Raw genomic sequence first — 13991 nt, forward strand, 5'->3', positions numbered from 1 at the left:
GAAGAGCTTGGGGATGGTTCCCTCAACACAAGTGCCTTTCATTTTGTTCTCCACATTGTCCAGGAGCTGAAACACACACCCCTCAGCAATATGTTCTCTGCAATCTCACACACTGTTTAGTGAGAACTCACAACTCTGCACAGCTCCTGAACGTCATGTTGCATGAAACTGTCCAGAGTTTCCCACCTGCAAGACAAATGTTTGCTATTAAAAGACCAACACTTGTGTGAAATCATGTGCGATACAAGCAGTCCTGCAGTGAGTTTACTTGTGTGTGTGATACATGCAGTCCTGCAGCGTGTTTACTTGTGTGATAGCGTGTGATACAAGCAGTACTGCAGATTGTTTACTTGTGTGATATCACACTTTTTACTTTTTAAATTGATCTCAACTCTGTACACTACTGCTGCTGGAATTTTAATTTTCCTGAAGGAATCAATAAAGTACTAACTATCCATCTATCTATCTATCTATCTATCATGTGCGATACAAGCAGACCTGATGGGTCCTGGTGAGCGCCTTGCATGGCAGCTCCCACCGTCAGTGTGTGAATGTGTGTGTGAATGGGCGAATGTGGAAATACTGTCAAAGCGCTTTGGGCTCCTTAAAAAGGGGTAGAAAAGCACTATACGAGTACAACCCATTTACCATGTAGCGAGTTTACTTGTGTGCGATACAAGCAGTCCTGCAGAGTGTTTACTTGTGTGATATAAGCAGTCCTGCAAGATGTCTACTTGTGTGTGATATGGTGTGCAATACAAGCAGTCCTGCAGCGTGTTTGTGTGTGATATCTTCTGCAGGCATCACTGTCCAGCGGCATTTTTACTTGTGTGTGATATCATGTACAACACAAACAGTCCTGAAGCATGTTTACATGTTTGTGTGATATCATGTGCAATACAAACAGTCCTGCAGCATGATTACATTTGTGTGATATCATGTGCAATGCAAACAGTCCTGCAGCGTGTTTGTGTGTGATATCATGTGCGATAAAAGGAGTCCTGCAGCATGTTTACTTGTGTGTGATATCATGAGTGATTCAAGCAGTACTGCAGCGGGTTTACTTGTGTGTTTTGAGCGATACAAGCAGTCCAGCAGCGTGTTTACATGTGTGTGTGTGTGTGTGTGATATCATGTGCGATACAAGCAGTCCTGCACCGTGTTTAGTTGTGTCATATCATGTGCCATACAAGCAGTCCTGCTGCGTGTTTACTTGTCTGTGATATCATGTGCGATACAAGCAGTCATGGAGCGTCTTTACTTGTGTGTGATCATGTGTTTATTTGTGCAAAACTGGACAGCCAGTTAACATTTAAATGTATCCCAATAGGCACACAACTTCTATACAAGTCATTTACAAAAGGTAAACATACTAGGCTATAGGCCACTAGAAGCTAGCGGCTGCACAACAGCTAAGCAAGTAATAGTCAACCTAAATACATTTGTCGATACAAGTAAGTATTAAATGATTATAGTTGCAAAATATTTACACAAAGTCTCCAAGGATAGAGTAACAAACATGTCCGCATCGTACAATTTACTGTGTCACGATATTAACGCCATTAATTATTGTGGCCATGAGGTGTTACCACTTAATTTCAATTCAAAGACGCCATAAGTCAATTAATAATACAGGTTATCGTTTTTCATAGCTACTATTTGTATTCTCTCTGTATTTTTACTTGATAAAGCAGATATCGCATTGGCAGAGAAAAGGTTGTATCGGGACACCCCTACTAGCAGCAATCAAATACAGACTAAAAACACTATTGCTCATAATAGGAATATTTGCAGATGTTACCCAAAGGACTTGGTGAGTTTCTTGGTGCCGACTGGCTTGTCGCTGTGTTGCAGCTCGTAGAAAACCCTCTGCAGGGCCAGAGGAACGCTCTTGGATGAGTCGTCTCCCTCTGTGGGCATCATGTACACCGCCTGCACGCAGAGGATCGACAGAATATCAGACCACACTCCTGTTTTCCTTTCTAAAACTCTTTCCAAAAGGATATGTTTGAACTCCTTAAGGAGACCATCTCACCCGACGTAGCTGGTTGGTGAAGAAAAGGGTCTGTAGCAGGCTGTTCATGTAGCAGGTAGCTCCTTGGTTCTTGAGACCAACATAGCCTGTGTGTTTCTTGGAGTCCCACCTGTTACACAAAGAAACGCTAGTTTCACATTCTCTGGGGGAACTGGCTTGATTCAAACTTCCGAGAGTTATTAAAAGATTACGTACGCCACTCCATGTGGGGCGTCTGCCTGGACGTAGACCTCAAAAGTGACTTTGTCGTCATCCACAAAGCCCTTCTCTGGGTCGGTCACATCCTGAGGAGCAAAGTTAGAAAAGTTTTTCATATGAAAAGACTGACAAACTACAGAAAATGAACAACAGTGCATGTTTATTAAAGGGGAAGTGCTCTTTTTTGGTAGGTTGTCTATCACTCACAATCCCTTTGTAAGACAACAACACGGATGGGTTTTCTTTTTTTTGCATTCTTAGTCGTAAAATATGGCAAGTACGAGGTGGCTAATAGGGAAGCAACGGTTAGACAATAAAATTTGTCGCCGACAATAGTTGTGATGTCATCGCTCGTGTTTCTTCGGGCGGAAGTGAGTCAATCAAAAAAACATGGGTCAGTGATAACATGTAAAGTGTGAGGATATTTCCTCTTATTCTTGTTAAAAACATGAACATTTGAAGGGAGGACATGGTCTCAGCTTCGGTAAGAGTGTTAGCTTCTACCTTGCTAACAACAGTGAGACGAAGTCTTGTGAAAAATAACTATCATTTTATCCAAAGTCAGCTAACTAAACTTTGTTTACATCAATTCAAGAACGTTTTAAAGCAGCGTGAATTTGCAACGCCGGAAAAAAAAGGCACTTTAATAAACAAACTGTGCATGGAGGTATCATAATATTTAACATACAATCTATTAAATAGCCAACATTTCACTTTAATAAACACAAACCGCGCATGGAGGTATCATAATATTTAACATACAATCTATAAAATAGACAACATTTTAAGAATTAATCAAAGATACAATTCCACCCTAGGGTTGTCTCGATACCAATACTTTAGTATTAGTATGTATTACGATACTTTGATACTTTTCTAAATAAAGGGGACCACAAAAAATGGCATAATTTGTTTATTTGAACAAAAAAATCTTACGGTACATTAGACATATGTTTGTTATTGCAATCCAAGAACATTTTTTCCCTTGAATAAAATAGTGAACATATTAGACAACTTGTCTTTTAGTAGTAGGTAAACAAACAAAGGCTCCTAGTAGGCTCAAAATAATCGTTAGTTGCTGACAATGTAGATATTGGGAGTACTCTATTGCGCTAAAACATCCAACAATAGTCTATTTACATGTGGTAACATGATTTTTAACCACGTATTGATATAATGCCATTATGAACGCTAACTAGGGGGGGAATCTTTGGCCACCTCAAGACTGGATTACAATCCACGAGCTACGATTCCATTACAAATCAATTATTGATGCATCTTTAATTTAAGTATATTCAGGCAGTTTAACTTTTCATTTCACTAAATAAGAGTTTATCACTTACAACTTTTAAAAACAGTGCATTTGTAATAAGAAATTCCAATCACATTTATTAAATTAATAGAAATGTGTGCAAAACTGGAATATAAGTGCACTAAAATAAAGACGCTGGTAGGATCTCTAAGGGAGATGGCTCGCTGAAGTCAGACAAATTTTAGAACAAACTGCAATACTTTATTTACAATAAATACATCGATTATTGACTTTTACTAATAGATTTTATAATCGTCCAAATTGTGATGGATCTAAAAATCGATTTTCTTCCTTCACCTCTAACGCAGACAAACTATTTTTAGCGGCGCCGCGATCAGAGCTAACTAGCTTATGCGGCTATATTGACATACTAAGCTGCTGCATAGCCTCCGAGTTGGTGAAAAGTTATTGTGTTGTCCTGAAGTCAACTGTTAATATTATTTACGTAATTACATTATAATCCATATAATATTTTTGTATTACTTGATAATATTTTGTATTAGTAACTACAATGCTTTAATTGGGAGGTAAAGTTGTTTATATTTATTGTACTTTATAATCGGTAAACAGCAGTTAGATGATGTCACTTCCGCTAAATTTCTTCCTGTTGGTTGACTTCCGGTATTTGTTCGAAAGCTAGAGATACATTTTGTGGTCTTCTGTAGTACTTTCTGTTGCCATCCTACACAAAGCGGCGAAGAAGCAATGCCGTAAGTCGTCTTTAATAAGTTAACAACATGTCAGACACGTTAAAAAAGTGTAATAGTGCCGATATGTTAAATATAATTGTCGAACTAGATATAATGTGTACAAGTCATTTAGGCAGACGGGAGTCTCCCTCTGCTGGACATTTTCCAACATTACCGTTACATTTTTATATGTCATTGTAAACGAATATGTACAGAGGCAATAAGTGTGTTGTGTGTTGTGTCTCTTGTTCTTTTCAGTTTTTCACCATCTTGTCTATGAAGGAATTGTCAAAAGTAAATGGTCAAGCTTACGACGACGTTCTCTTCATTGACTCCGGTTTGGCTTGGTGTTGAGTTGGCGTTTTTACACGTCTCACGAGAACACTAAAGTTATTCTAGATGATAAATCATGTCTCTCACCTGGATAGTAGTTTATGGACATAAACCCACAAGTAGATCAACTTTGACATACAACTTAGAGCCGGAAATGGCGAGAAAGACAAGAAAAGATGCTCGTTCGTGGTACTTTTTTAACCCTTTGTGAGGCGTATGATGAATTGTTGTGGTAAAGGGGAATATATAAACATTCCATCAGTCTTTATCAAGATGCGAGCAGACACTGTAGAATAAGTGATTGTCGTATTATGTTTTTATATCTTGTTTATCACTTAGAAGTATTTAGCACACAGCTTCTAAAACTTGTAGATTCTCAGACACTCAGGCTCAAAAATAAACGTTTCTGGATCGTCATTTGTCCCAAAGTAGCCTTTGTTGTCTCTCATCAAGTCCGTCATGTTTAGCAGTCCCTTCGTTAAAGGAAAAGTGTGATGACTCTGTGAAATTAATATGCTGTCAAATGCTTAAAATTAGCAAAATGTGTAAACTACAAATGTTGCTCCATTTTATATGTATATACTTAAAGCACGTACAACACAGGCCAAATGTTTGGACACACCTTCTCGTTAAAATGTGTTTTCTTTATTTTCATGACTACCTACATTGTAGATTGTCACTGAAGGCATCAAAACTACGAATGAACACATGTGGAGTTATTTACTTAACAGAAAAAAGGCGAAATAACTGAAAACATGTTTTATAGTTTAGTTTCTTCAAAATAGCCACCCTTTGTTCTGATTACGGCTTTGCACACTCTAGGCATTCTCTCGATGAGCTTCAAGATGTAGTCACCTGAAATGGTTTTAATTTCACAGGTGTCATAATGTTGATGCTTTCAGTGACAATCTACAATGTAAATAGTCATGAAAATAAAGAAAACTCATTGAAATTAGGTGTCTAAACTTTTGGCCTGTACTGTATATAAAAGCAGTATTGAGGCTTTTTGAAGGTTTTTTTTTTTAACGCTTTGTAGGCGGAATAGAGCGGCTCGCATTGGCTCCATTGTTAATGGACTTTTGCTAGAGTTTATTTACCATTTAGAATGCAGGTTAAAAAAATATAAAAACGTGTCTTACATCGGGATTGTGAATGATAGAAACAACAGTTCCTCTCTAACCAAAGGGATGAATATAATAATGGATTTGAACACATACGCTCCAGGACATGAAGTTGGAGAAGCCCCAGTCGTTCTCTTTGTGGAAGAACAGGTGAACGATCCTGCGACTGAAGGATTTCTCGTCATCTTTGTAGTGGATGATCTTGAGCATGGCCTGAGCGTGACACGACCATGACCTGAAGGCGGCAAGTATACGAGCCAGCATTATTATTCAAGGACAACGACCGTTTTATTCATAATTCAGGACTGAACAACGCCGTGATGGAAGGACCGTGACACCTACGTGGATTCCGACTCGGCATTACACTGCAAGAAGAAGCCCACGCTCTTCTGGTGAGGCCGGTCGGCATAGAAGCGCGGCATCACCATGATCTTCCACGGGAGGTTGCGGACGAAGCAGGACGGGCTGAGCACCGACTCGCTCAGGCGGCTGAAGCGCTCTACCACAAACCTGAAAGTGGCTTCTGAGCGCCAACTGGTGTCTGCGGTGAAAAGGAAGAAATGAGAAAAAGACTATATGGAATAATTATGTCCTAAAAATCGGGGATGCATTACATCTGTTTTCAAGCAGATACAGATTCTGCTTCCATGACCGATAATTGAACCGTTTGTGCACAAATGTGGATTTGACAAAGTATTCCTAAAGACGTCCAGAGCTATCATTTCCACGGCAGACCACTTTGGCCCTCGGTTCATCTATAACAAGTTTTTTGCACTTTTCAGACGCAGCGGCGGCGGGAACGACCTTTCTTAAGCTCGGTGGTGGCGATGTTGACGTTTCGGGTGGCGAGTTGGGTTAAACTCCTTCCTGTGAGTAAGTCCAGCACGATGGACGCAATGTTTGTAAACATTGTGAGCTCTGGGGAACTCTGATGTTTTTACTCTAATCCACCAAAATCAAAGTACCCTGAGCTATTAATGTCATCTGAATTATCGGTGTGACGTAGGGATGGTCTTTATAAAAAGATATCAATATATATTGCGATTGACGTGTAAGTAATATCAACAAAAATGTACTTGATAAAACATTCCATTAATGTGTATTTATACTAGGCCTGGGCGATATATCCATATATACGGCATATCGCGGGTTTGTCTCTGTGCGATATAGAAAATGACTATATCGTAGTATTCGAGTATACGTTCTCACACAGTTGCTTTTAGCTGAGGACATTCAGGCTCTTCACACTCATTCCTGTCCCTCCTCACAGACAAGCAGGCGCACATTCTTACATACGTCACAACTGTCACGTCATACGTCACATACGTGTCCGCCCTCGCAGAGCAGAGCAGAGCAGAGAGGTAGCATACTGGGCTCCGTGAGCTGTTAACGTAGCCGTACCAGAGAAAGAAGGTCCGGATCTGGTAACAAATGAAGGAAGACTTAATTCACAATAAAAACAACAGGGTTTTCATCGTCTGGCGGTGGTTCGGCTTTAAGTGAGAAAATGTCGAACAGACAACCGTAATTTGTCAAGTGTGGGGGGAAAAAGCGTCGCTATAAAAAGTAGCATTACTGCTAATATGTAGCATCATTTGAAAAGTCACTTGCTATAATCATCATACTGCTGTGATTATATGCAAAGTGTTCATTCAAGGCCAAGGCAAAATATCGTAATATATCGTTTATCGCGATATGGCCTAAAAATATTGTGATATTAAAAAATGGCAATATCGCCCAGCCCTAATTTATACATAAGAAACCTGGAACCATGGAACCAAGGTTAGTTGCATGAACAAAGCCACTTACTCTCTCGTGATCACTGATAACAGCCAATCAGGTAACAGTATCAACTATCATGTTTGCTTGATTCTCTGCATGGAGTGAGAAAAGAAAGTCAAAATAAAGAAATTGTGGATTTTTTTCCAAAGGGACCGTACAGACCAATGTGGTCTGTAAATGATGCCAGGCTAGAGCGCTAATACCACACCACCTTAGCTCACCCTTTGGAGCACAGCTGTAACTTCTTGCCACTAAACCTGCAGAAAATAGTTCTCAGGTTTCACTCAGTTTACATTTTCACACTTTGCACTATTTTCTTACACTTTATGAAGCATTTCTTACACATTCCTTATTTTCAAGAGCATATTGTTAAGTGTTCAATGTGATTTTACAATTTTGTTTTACATTGAGTGTTTTCCATGCTTGTATTGACATTTCCTTTCTGCCTTGATAGATGGTTATATTTAAAAATAAAAATATATTATTCTCCCACTCCATATTTTCCATAGATCATAAAAAATGTCAATTATAGACATAATCATCCATCCATTTTCTACCGCTTATCCCTTGTTGGGGTCGCAAGGGGAGCCTATCTCAGCTGCATTCGGGCGGTAGGCCGAGTACACCCTGGCCAAGTCGCCACCTCATCGCAGGGCCAACAGATACAGACAACATTGACACTAGGGTCAATTTACTATTGTCAATCAACCTATCATACTTAAATAATTACTGCATAACAAAAAAAGACATTTCCGTAGTTAAATAAGTACAACAGAGCAAAAATTAATGTTACACAGACATAACATCTTGCCACTAAACCTGCAGAAAATAGTACTCAGGTTTCTGTATGTTTACATTTTCACACTTTGCACCATTTTTTTTACACTTTATGGAGCACTTTTTACATATTCCTTCATTTTAAGAGCTTATTGTTAAGTGCTCAATGTGTTTTACCATTTTGTTGACATTGAGTGTTTTTTCATGTTAATGTTGACATTTCCTTTCTGCCTTGATAGCGGAGAGATTATAATCAGAGGAAGGTTACATTTACAATAAAAATGTTTACATGACATTTGCCCTCAGGTCTTTATTATCCGTAATTCATAAAAACACAATTTTAGTGTCACTGTATACCGACTCACCGTCCTCCATGTCCTCTTCTGTGTTGTTGTGTCCGTCTGCCATGGCCAAGTTGCCATTGATTACTGGGTTGGCTGGGATTCTTGGAGGGTCGTCGGTGTCACCAGCTGCGCACAGAGAGAGCGACAAAGCAATAAGTCAGTAGGACAGGTAGAAAGGAAACAAAATATTATGTCAATACCCGAGACAATTTCCAAAGTTAAATCATGATGCAGGCTATATTTAGTACTTCCTCAACAATGTGAGTATGTATACATTCTAACTCAAGTACTTGCTTCAAAGAAAACATCAAGATAAAGACATGCAGAGAGCATGGCGCAGCTTCTGGCAACACACAGTGAGGACAGGGGCTGCCATGAGACAGTTTGATGGTCCATATAATTGCCTATTGAACATGGATGACACATTGCTAATTAAAGGTTTACGCACAGTTGTCTCCATGTCCAATATCCTATCATCCTCCAGTGGATAGAGAAAGTCAAACATTCCTCTGTTAAGATGAGTCACTTGTAGTAAATGTACAAGTATGATATACTGTAAAATGGAGTTGCAAAGATTTTGCCATGCCAGGACTATCTTCCACAGTGAAGCATGGAGATTAAATACCCAAATTAAAATCAATTTCATCAAATGTTTTTGTTTATCACTTTCTATTAGTTAAAAAAAAAAGTGTCTGCTTATATTTGTACTCAATGTTCTAACAAGTAACTTTGTTCCCGCGGTGTTTTGGGCCTGGATAATGCCAAGATAAACGCAAAAGGACCTTTTATTTAAAATAACATTAATATGCTACAATGAAAAAGTGGATCAACTACTGCAATCCACGTTAGTTAAAACTGCTTATCAACATACAGTACAGGGCAAAAGTTTGGACACTTCTCCTCGTTCAATGTGTTTTCTTTTTTTTTTTCTTGACGATTAGATTGTGGATTGTCACTGAAGGCATCAAAACTATGAATGAACAAACTCTTTGCATTCTCTCGATGAGCTTCAAGAGGTAGTTACCTGAAATGGCTTTTACTTCACAGGTGTCATAATTTTGATGCCTTCAGTGACAATCTACAACGTAAATAGTCATGAAAATAAAGAAAATGCATTGAAATGAGGTGTGTCCAAACTTTGGCCATGTACTGTATCTACATTTTTATTTCAAATCGGTATTCCCAATATTTTTTTGTACTATACGTCTACCTTAATACAGCAATTATTTTATCTTACTTAGCTGCTAATGCTATATATTTTTTTAGTTTGTATGTGTTTGTATTTTTTCCCCCTCCATACAATGTTTTTTTAATTACTTTTTTGTAGAAGCAAGAATTCCAGTGTACCTTTCTGGTCCTGTACGCGTGCAACTGGCAATAAACATGTATTGTATGTTCACATTTGAGGTGTAATGCCGTATTGAATCCTATCAGACTGTGCATGTGGTGTTATTGGAAATTGTTCTGAAGTTTTGAAGGTCGGAATTCAAGTAACATATAAAAAGAAATGCAACTTTGTGTTAGCAAGTGCATTAACTCATTGGTACTTTAACTTTAATTGGGACTTTCTAATATTAAATGACACATGCACTTTTTATTAACTATATTTCAGGGTGCCCAAACATTTGGCCTCCTAGGGACAAAGTCAAAATGTGCCAATGGTCCAAAAAATTTTATTTTTGGCATGAACCACAAATAGCCTAAAATAATAACGCTGCTTTAAATGCAAAAATGCAGACATGTTATAAAGGATTGTGTGAGATTTAGAGAATCAACTTCTGATACCCTTAACTCTTTGCCGATACTATTTTGATTCGATATTTTCAGGAATCCGACAATTTATTATTTAGTAATGTGGAATGTTAGAAAAGGTTTGATCAAGTGAAGTTAAAGTACCAATGATTGTCACACAAACACTAGATGTGGTGAAATGCGTCCTCTGCATTTGACCCATCCCCTTGGTCACCCCCTGGAAAGTGAAGGGAGCAGTGGGCAGCAGCGGTGCCGAGCCCGGGAATCATTTATGGTGATTTAACCCCCAATTCTAACCCTTGATGCTGAGTGCCAAGCATGGAGGCAATGGGTCCCATTTTTTCTATAGTCTTTGGTATGACTAAATGAGTCAAACAGATAATTTTGGTAGGTATGAAAAACACTAACCTACCTATAATTAATCGTCTGAAATTGACTTATTCTGTCTTTAAATTAAAGCGTAGTGGTAATTTATCGTCCCTGGTGGCCACAATATTTCATTAAGTTAAGCTCATGACCCAAAAGGTATTCAGTGACAAAACGTATCCACATCATTCAACTTACTAATATATGCTTCTGCCTTGAAGACTAGTATGTGTAAGTTATATGTAATTATTAGGTAAATATTATTTTACACTGCAATATTGATCAATGAGGACACTCGTTACAAAGTGTGAGCTGCTAGCTCCTAGTCGCATATAGCCTATCATGTTTACCTTTTTGTAGACATTAACACGTTAATGGTCTGTCCATCTTTGCACAAACGCGCTGCAGGACTGCTGGTATCAGAGCTTATATTGTGAATTTTTCATGTAAATCCATATAATCCCCTTTTTTTTGGCTGATAATGGACCGATATTTGTTATCAATATCGGATCGTGATGCCACTTGCGAGCTTGAAAGAGGTCAGTAAGAATATGTGATACATTTGGGAAGCCAACCCAGCAAATGACTGCACGGCCCATTTTGGGCACCCAGCAAAAAGTTACTTTTTTTGTGTCAAAGAGCAATAACGACATGCAAATAACTGTTTAATTTTCATTCATAAAACAAAGATTTTAATCCCAAGCGAACAGAAAGGGAAAAACTGAACAAAAAGCAAAGTTATTTAATTTGTAGGTACTGGAAATTTTATTTTCAAAATAAAAGCAAAGATAATTACTAAGACCTGTGACTCTAGCTAAAATGTCTTCGGAGACCGACACAAAAATTATTTCAGACCAGACACGACGGGGGCTGACATCTACAGTAATCTTTACACACCAACAGAAACTGAAAAACAGACCAAAAATGTGTTTTTTCATATTCCGACACCGAAACAGGATGGAGCGATTTAAAAGACAGCACTGGCCTGGAAGAAAAAATACTGTACTAAATGGTGTCCTTACTGCGTACAACTCCAATACATATCTAGCCAGACACTAATACAATACCATCCCCGCTTTTACTTTGAAAATAAAAAATTTGTGTCGGAATATGATAAAACATTTTTTTTCCTCCAGCTTTTCTGTGTGTTTACCGGAGATTTAAATGTATGTTATAAGAAATATAATATGAAGATCAAACGGAGTTTATATATTATTGTTCTTTGACACCACAAAAAGGAAAAAAGGTTTTTCATTTTTTCTAATGTAATTCTAATAAACCAGGCCTTTTTCAATTTTCATTAATGAAACAAAAAATTCAATGACGAAAACCTACATTGTCCGTGCACATTCCATTCATTCTATTCCCAAATCTTAAATCCAAATGAAAAAAATAATTTCAGGCCATATCTTCTATTTTCATTTCTGAAACAAAAGTTGGACAACTATTTATGACACTGTTTAAAAACGACAACAGGACTCCTGCTGAACAAAAGTGTTACCATTATGCTAAAAACATACTACACTTGAAGGAAAAACTAAAATACTGCTTCCGGTTCAATTGGTCATTACATAGATAACCAAGCATTTTGGAGTGTTGGATTTTTGTTTATCTGAAAAAATTCTAATCCATAAAAGGAAAACAGCACAACATCCAATTTTATGGCAGTATTTGAATGAAAAATCGACCCTTTTTTGTTTTAAAATCTGCCATATATGATAAAAATCGAAAACTGGCCCTAATTTAGTTTTTTGATTTGAGTTTCAGAATTGAAAATAGAATGAATCGTACATGGACCTTATTCTCACGTTTACTTACAAAAATAAAAACTTTGTGTCCGAATATGAGAAAACATCTGTTTTTTCGGGCTTTTCCGTTTGTTTACCGGGGATTTAGATGTTATATGAAATATAATATGAAAATCTCAGTGTTAAGATGTTATTGTTCTTTGACAGCACTAAAAGGAAATTGTTTTTCTTCTGTTGTAATGTAATTCAAATACCGGTAATTCAATTTTCATTGATGAAACGAAAATTCAATGACCAATACCTACACTGACCTTTATGCTTCGTTGTAAGAAAAAATAAAATTGAAAAACAAAGCATTCTTCAAAAACTATATACAAAAACGGTTTGATTTGAGCTATACATTTCATAACATAAAAATGAAAATCCTTAGTAATCAAATAGAAAAACAGACCCAAACCTTGGTTTTTCATATTATGACAACAGAAGTTTTTATTCTCAAAGTAAAAGTGTTTCTGGCTAAATGGGTTTAGAGTACCGGTACTACACACAAATGTTTCAGACATGGTACAACGAGGACCGACATCTACAGATATTTCTACGCACATTTCGTTCAGAAGTGGAGGCAAAAAGGGATTTGATTGTGCACCATAGAATATATTTTCTTACTGGTCTTGTCTTTAAACTGGCTACTTGCGGTTTCAGCGGAAGAATATGGAAAAACATCCTTTTTGGTTTGTTTTTCAGTTTATGTTGCTATGCGCGTACAGATTTCTGTCACGTCTTAAATCAGTTTCGTTGTAAGTGTAAGGCTCCAGAGACATTTTAGCTAGAGTCACTGACACACAGGTACCATTGGAATTATCCCCGCTTTTAGGTTGAAAATAAAACTTCCAGTGTCTGCAAATTAAATAACTTATGTTTTGTTTCTGCTCATTAGAGATTAAAAATTGCAAAAATGAAAACCCAACCGTTTTTAAATGTTGTTATTGATTGCTCTTTGACACCAAAAAAAGAATGCTTAGGTTTTATATCAGTTTTTGTATTTTAAAAAGTAAATTCAAATAAACCAGTGGTAAACTTCCATTGATGAAACAAAGATTAAATGACAAAAACACCCACTGACCTTTATAGTCAAAATTGCAAAACAAAGCATTCTACAAAAACTATATTTACAACCGGTTTGATTTTCATTTTACCTTTCATAAAGGAAAATTAAAATCCCTAGTAAACAAATGGAAAAACGATACCAAAGGTGTTTTTTCATAATATGACAACAGAAGTTTTTATTTTTAAAGTAAAAGCGCGTCTGGCTAAATGTGTTCAGACATGGTACGACAAGGACCGACATCTACAGATATTTCTACACACGTTTAGTACAGAAGTGGAGGCATAAAGGGATTTGATTGCGCACCATAGAATAGATTTTCTTACCGGTCTTATCTTTAACTGGCTACTTCCGGTTTCAGCGGCAGAAAATGGAAAAACATCCTTTGGGTCTCTTTTTCAGTTTACGTGTAAATATTTCTGTTGATGT

The 13991-nt window shown here is 37.4% G+C and overlaps 1 protein-coding gene across 5 annotated transcripts in view; it reads right to left on the reverse strand.

Annotated features, from left to right (window-relative positions):
* usp7 (ubiquitin specific peptidase 7 (herpes virus-associated)) overlaps window positions 1-13991 on the reverse strand; it is a 74413-nt gene that overhangs the window by 50147 nt on the left and 10275 nt on the right. For all 5 annotated transcript variants that reach the window (XR_009807472.1, XM_061905892.1, XM_061905893.1 and 2 more), the window contains exons 2-9: window positions 8613-8717; window positions 6031-6229; window positions 5785-5923; window positions 2231-2319; window positions 2036-2144; window positions 1802-1932; window positions 132-186; window positions 1-66 (exon numbers count right to left, since the gene is read on the reverse strand). The exon at window positions 1-66 is cut by the window's left edge and continues 15 nt beyond it. Coding sequence is in view for 4 of the 5 variants with exons in the window: in XM_061905893.1 (XP_061761877.1) it covers window positions 1-66; window positions 132-186; window positions 1802-1932; window positions 2036-2144; window positions 2231-2319; window positions 5785-5923; window positions 6031-6229; window positions 8613-8717 (893 nt within the window). In the remaining variant the exon portion in view is untranslated. The remainder of the gene's footprint in view (window positions 67-131; window positions 187-1801; window positions 1933-2035; window positions 2145-2230; window positions 2320-5784; window positions 5924-6030; window positions 6230-8612; window positions 8718-13991) is intronic.

The sequence above is a fragment of the Nerophis ophidion genome, linkage group LG07, assembly GCF_033978795.1.
Source record: "Nerophis ophidion isolate RoL-2023_Sa linkage group LG07, RoL_Noph_v1.0, whole genome shotgun sequence".
Taxonomy (NCBI): domain Eukaryota; kingdom Metazoa; phylum Chordata; class Actinopteri; order Syngnathiformes; family Syngnathidae; genus Nerophis; species Nerophis ophidion.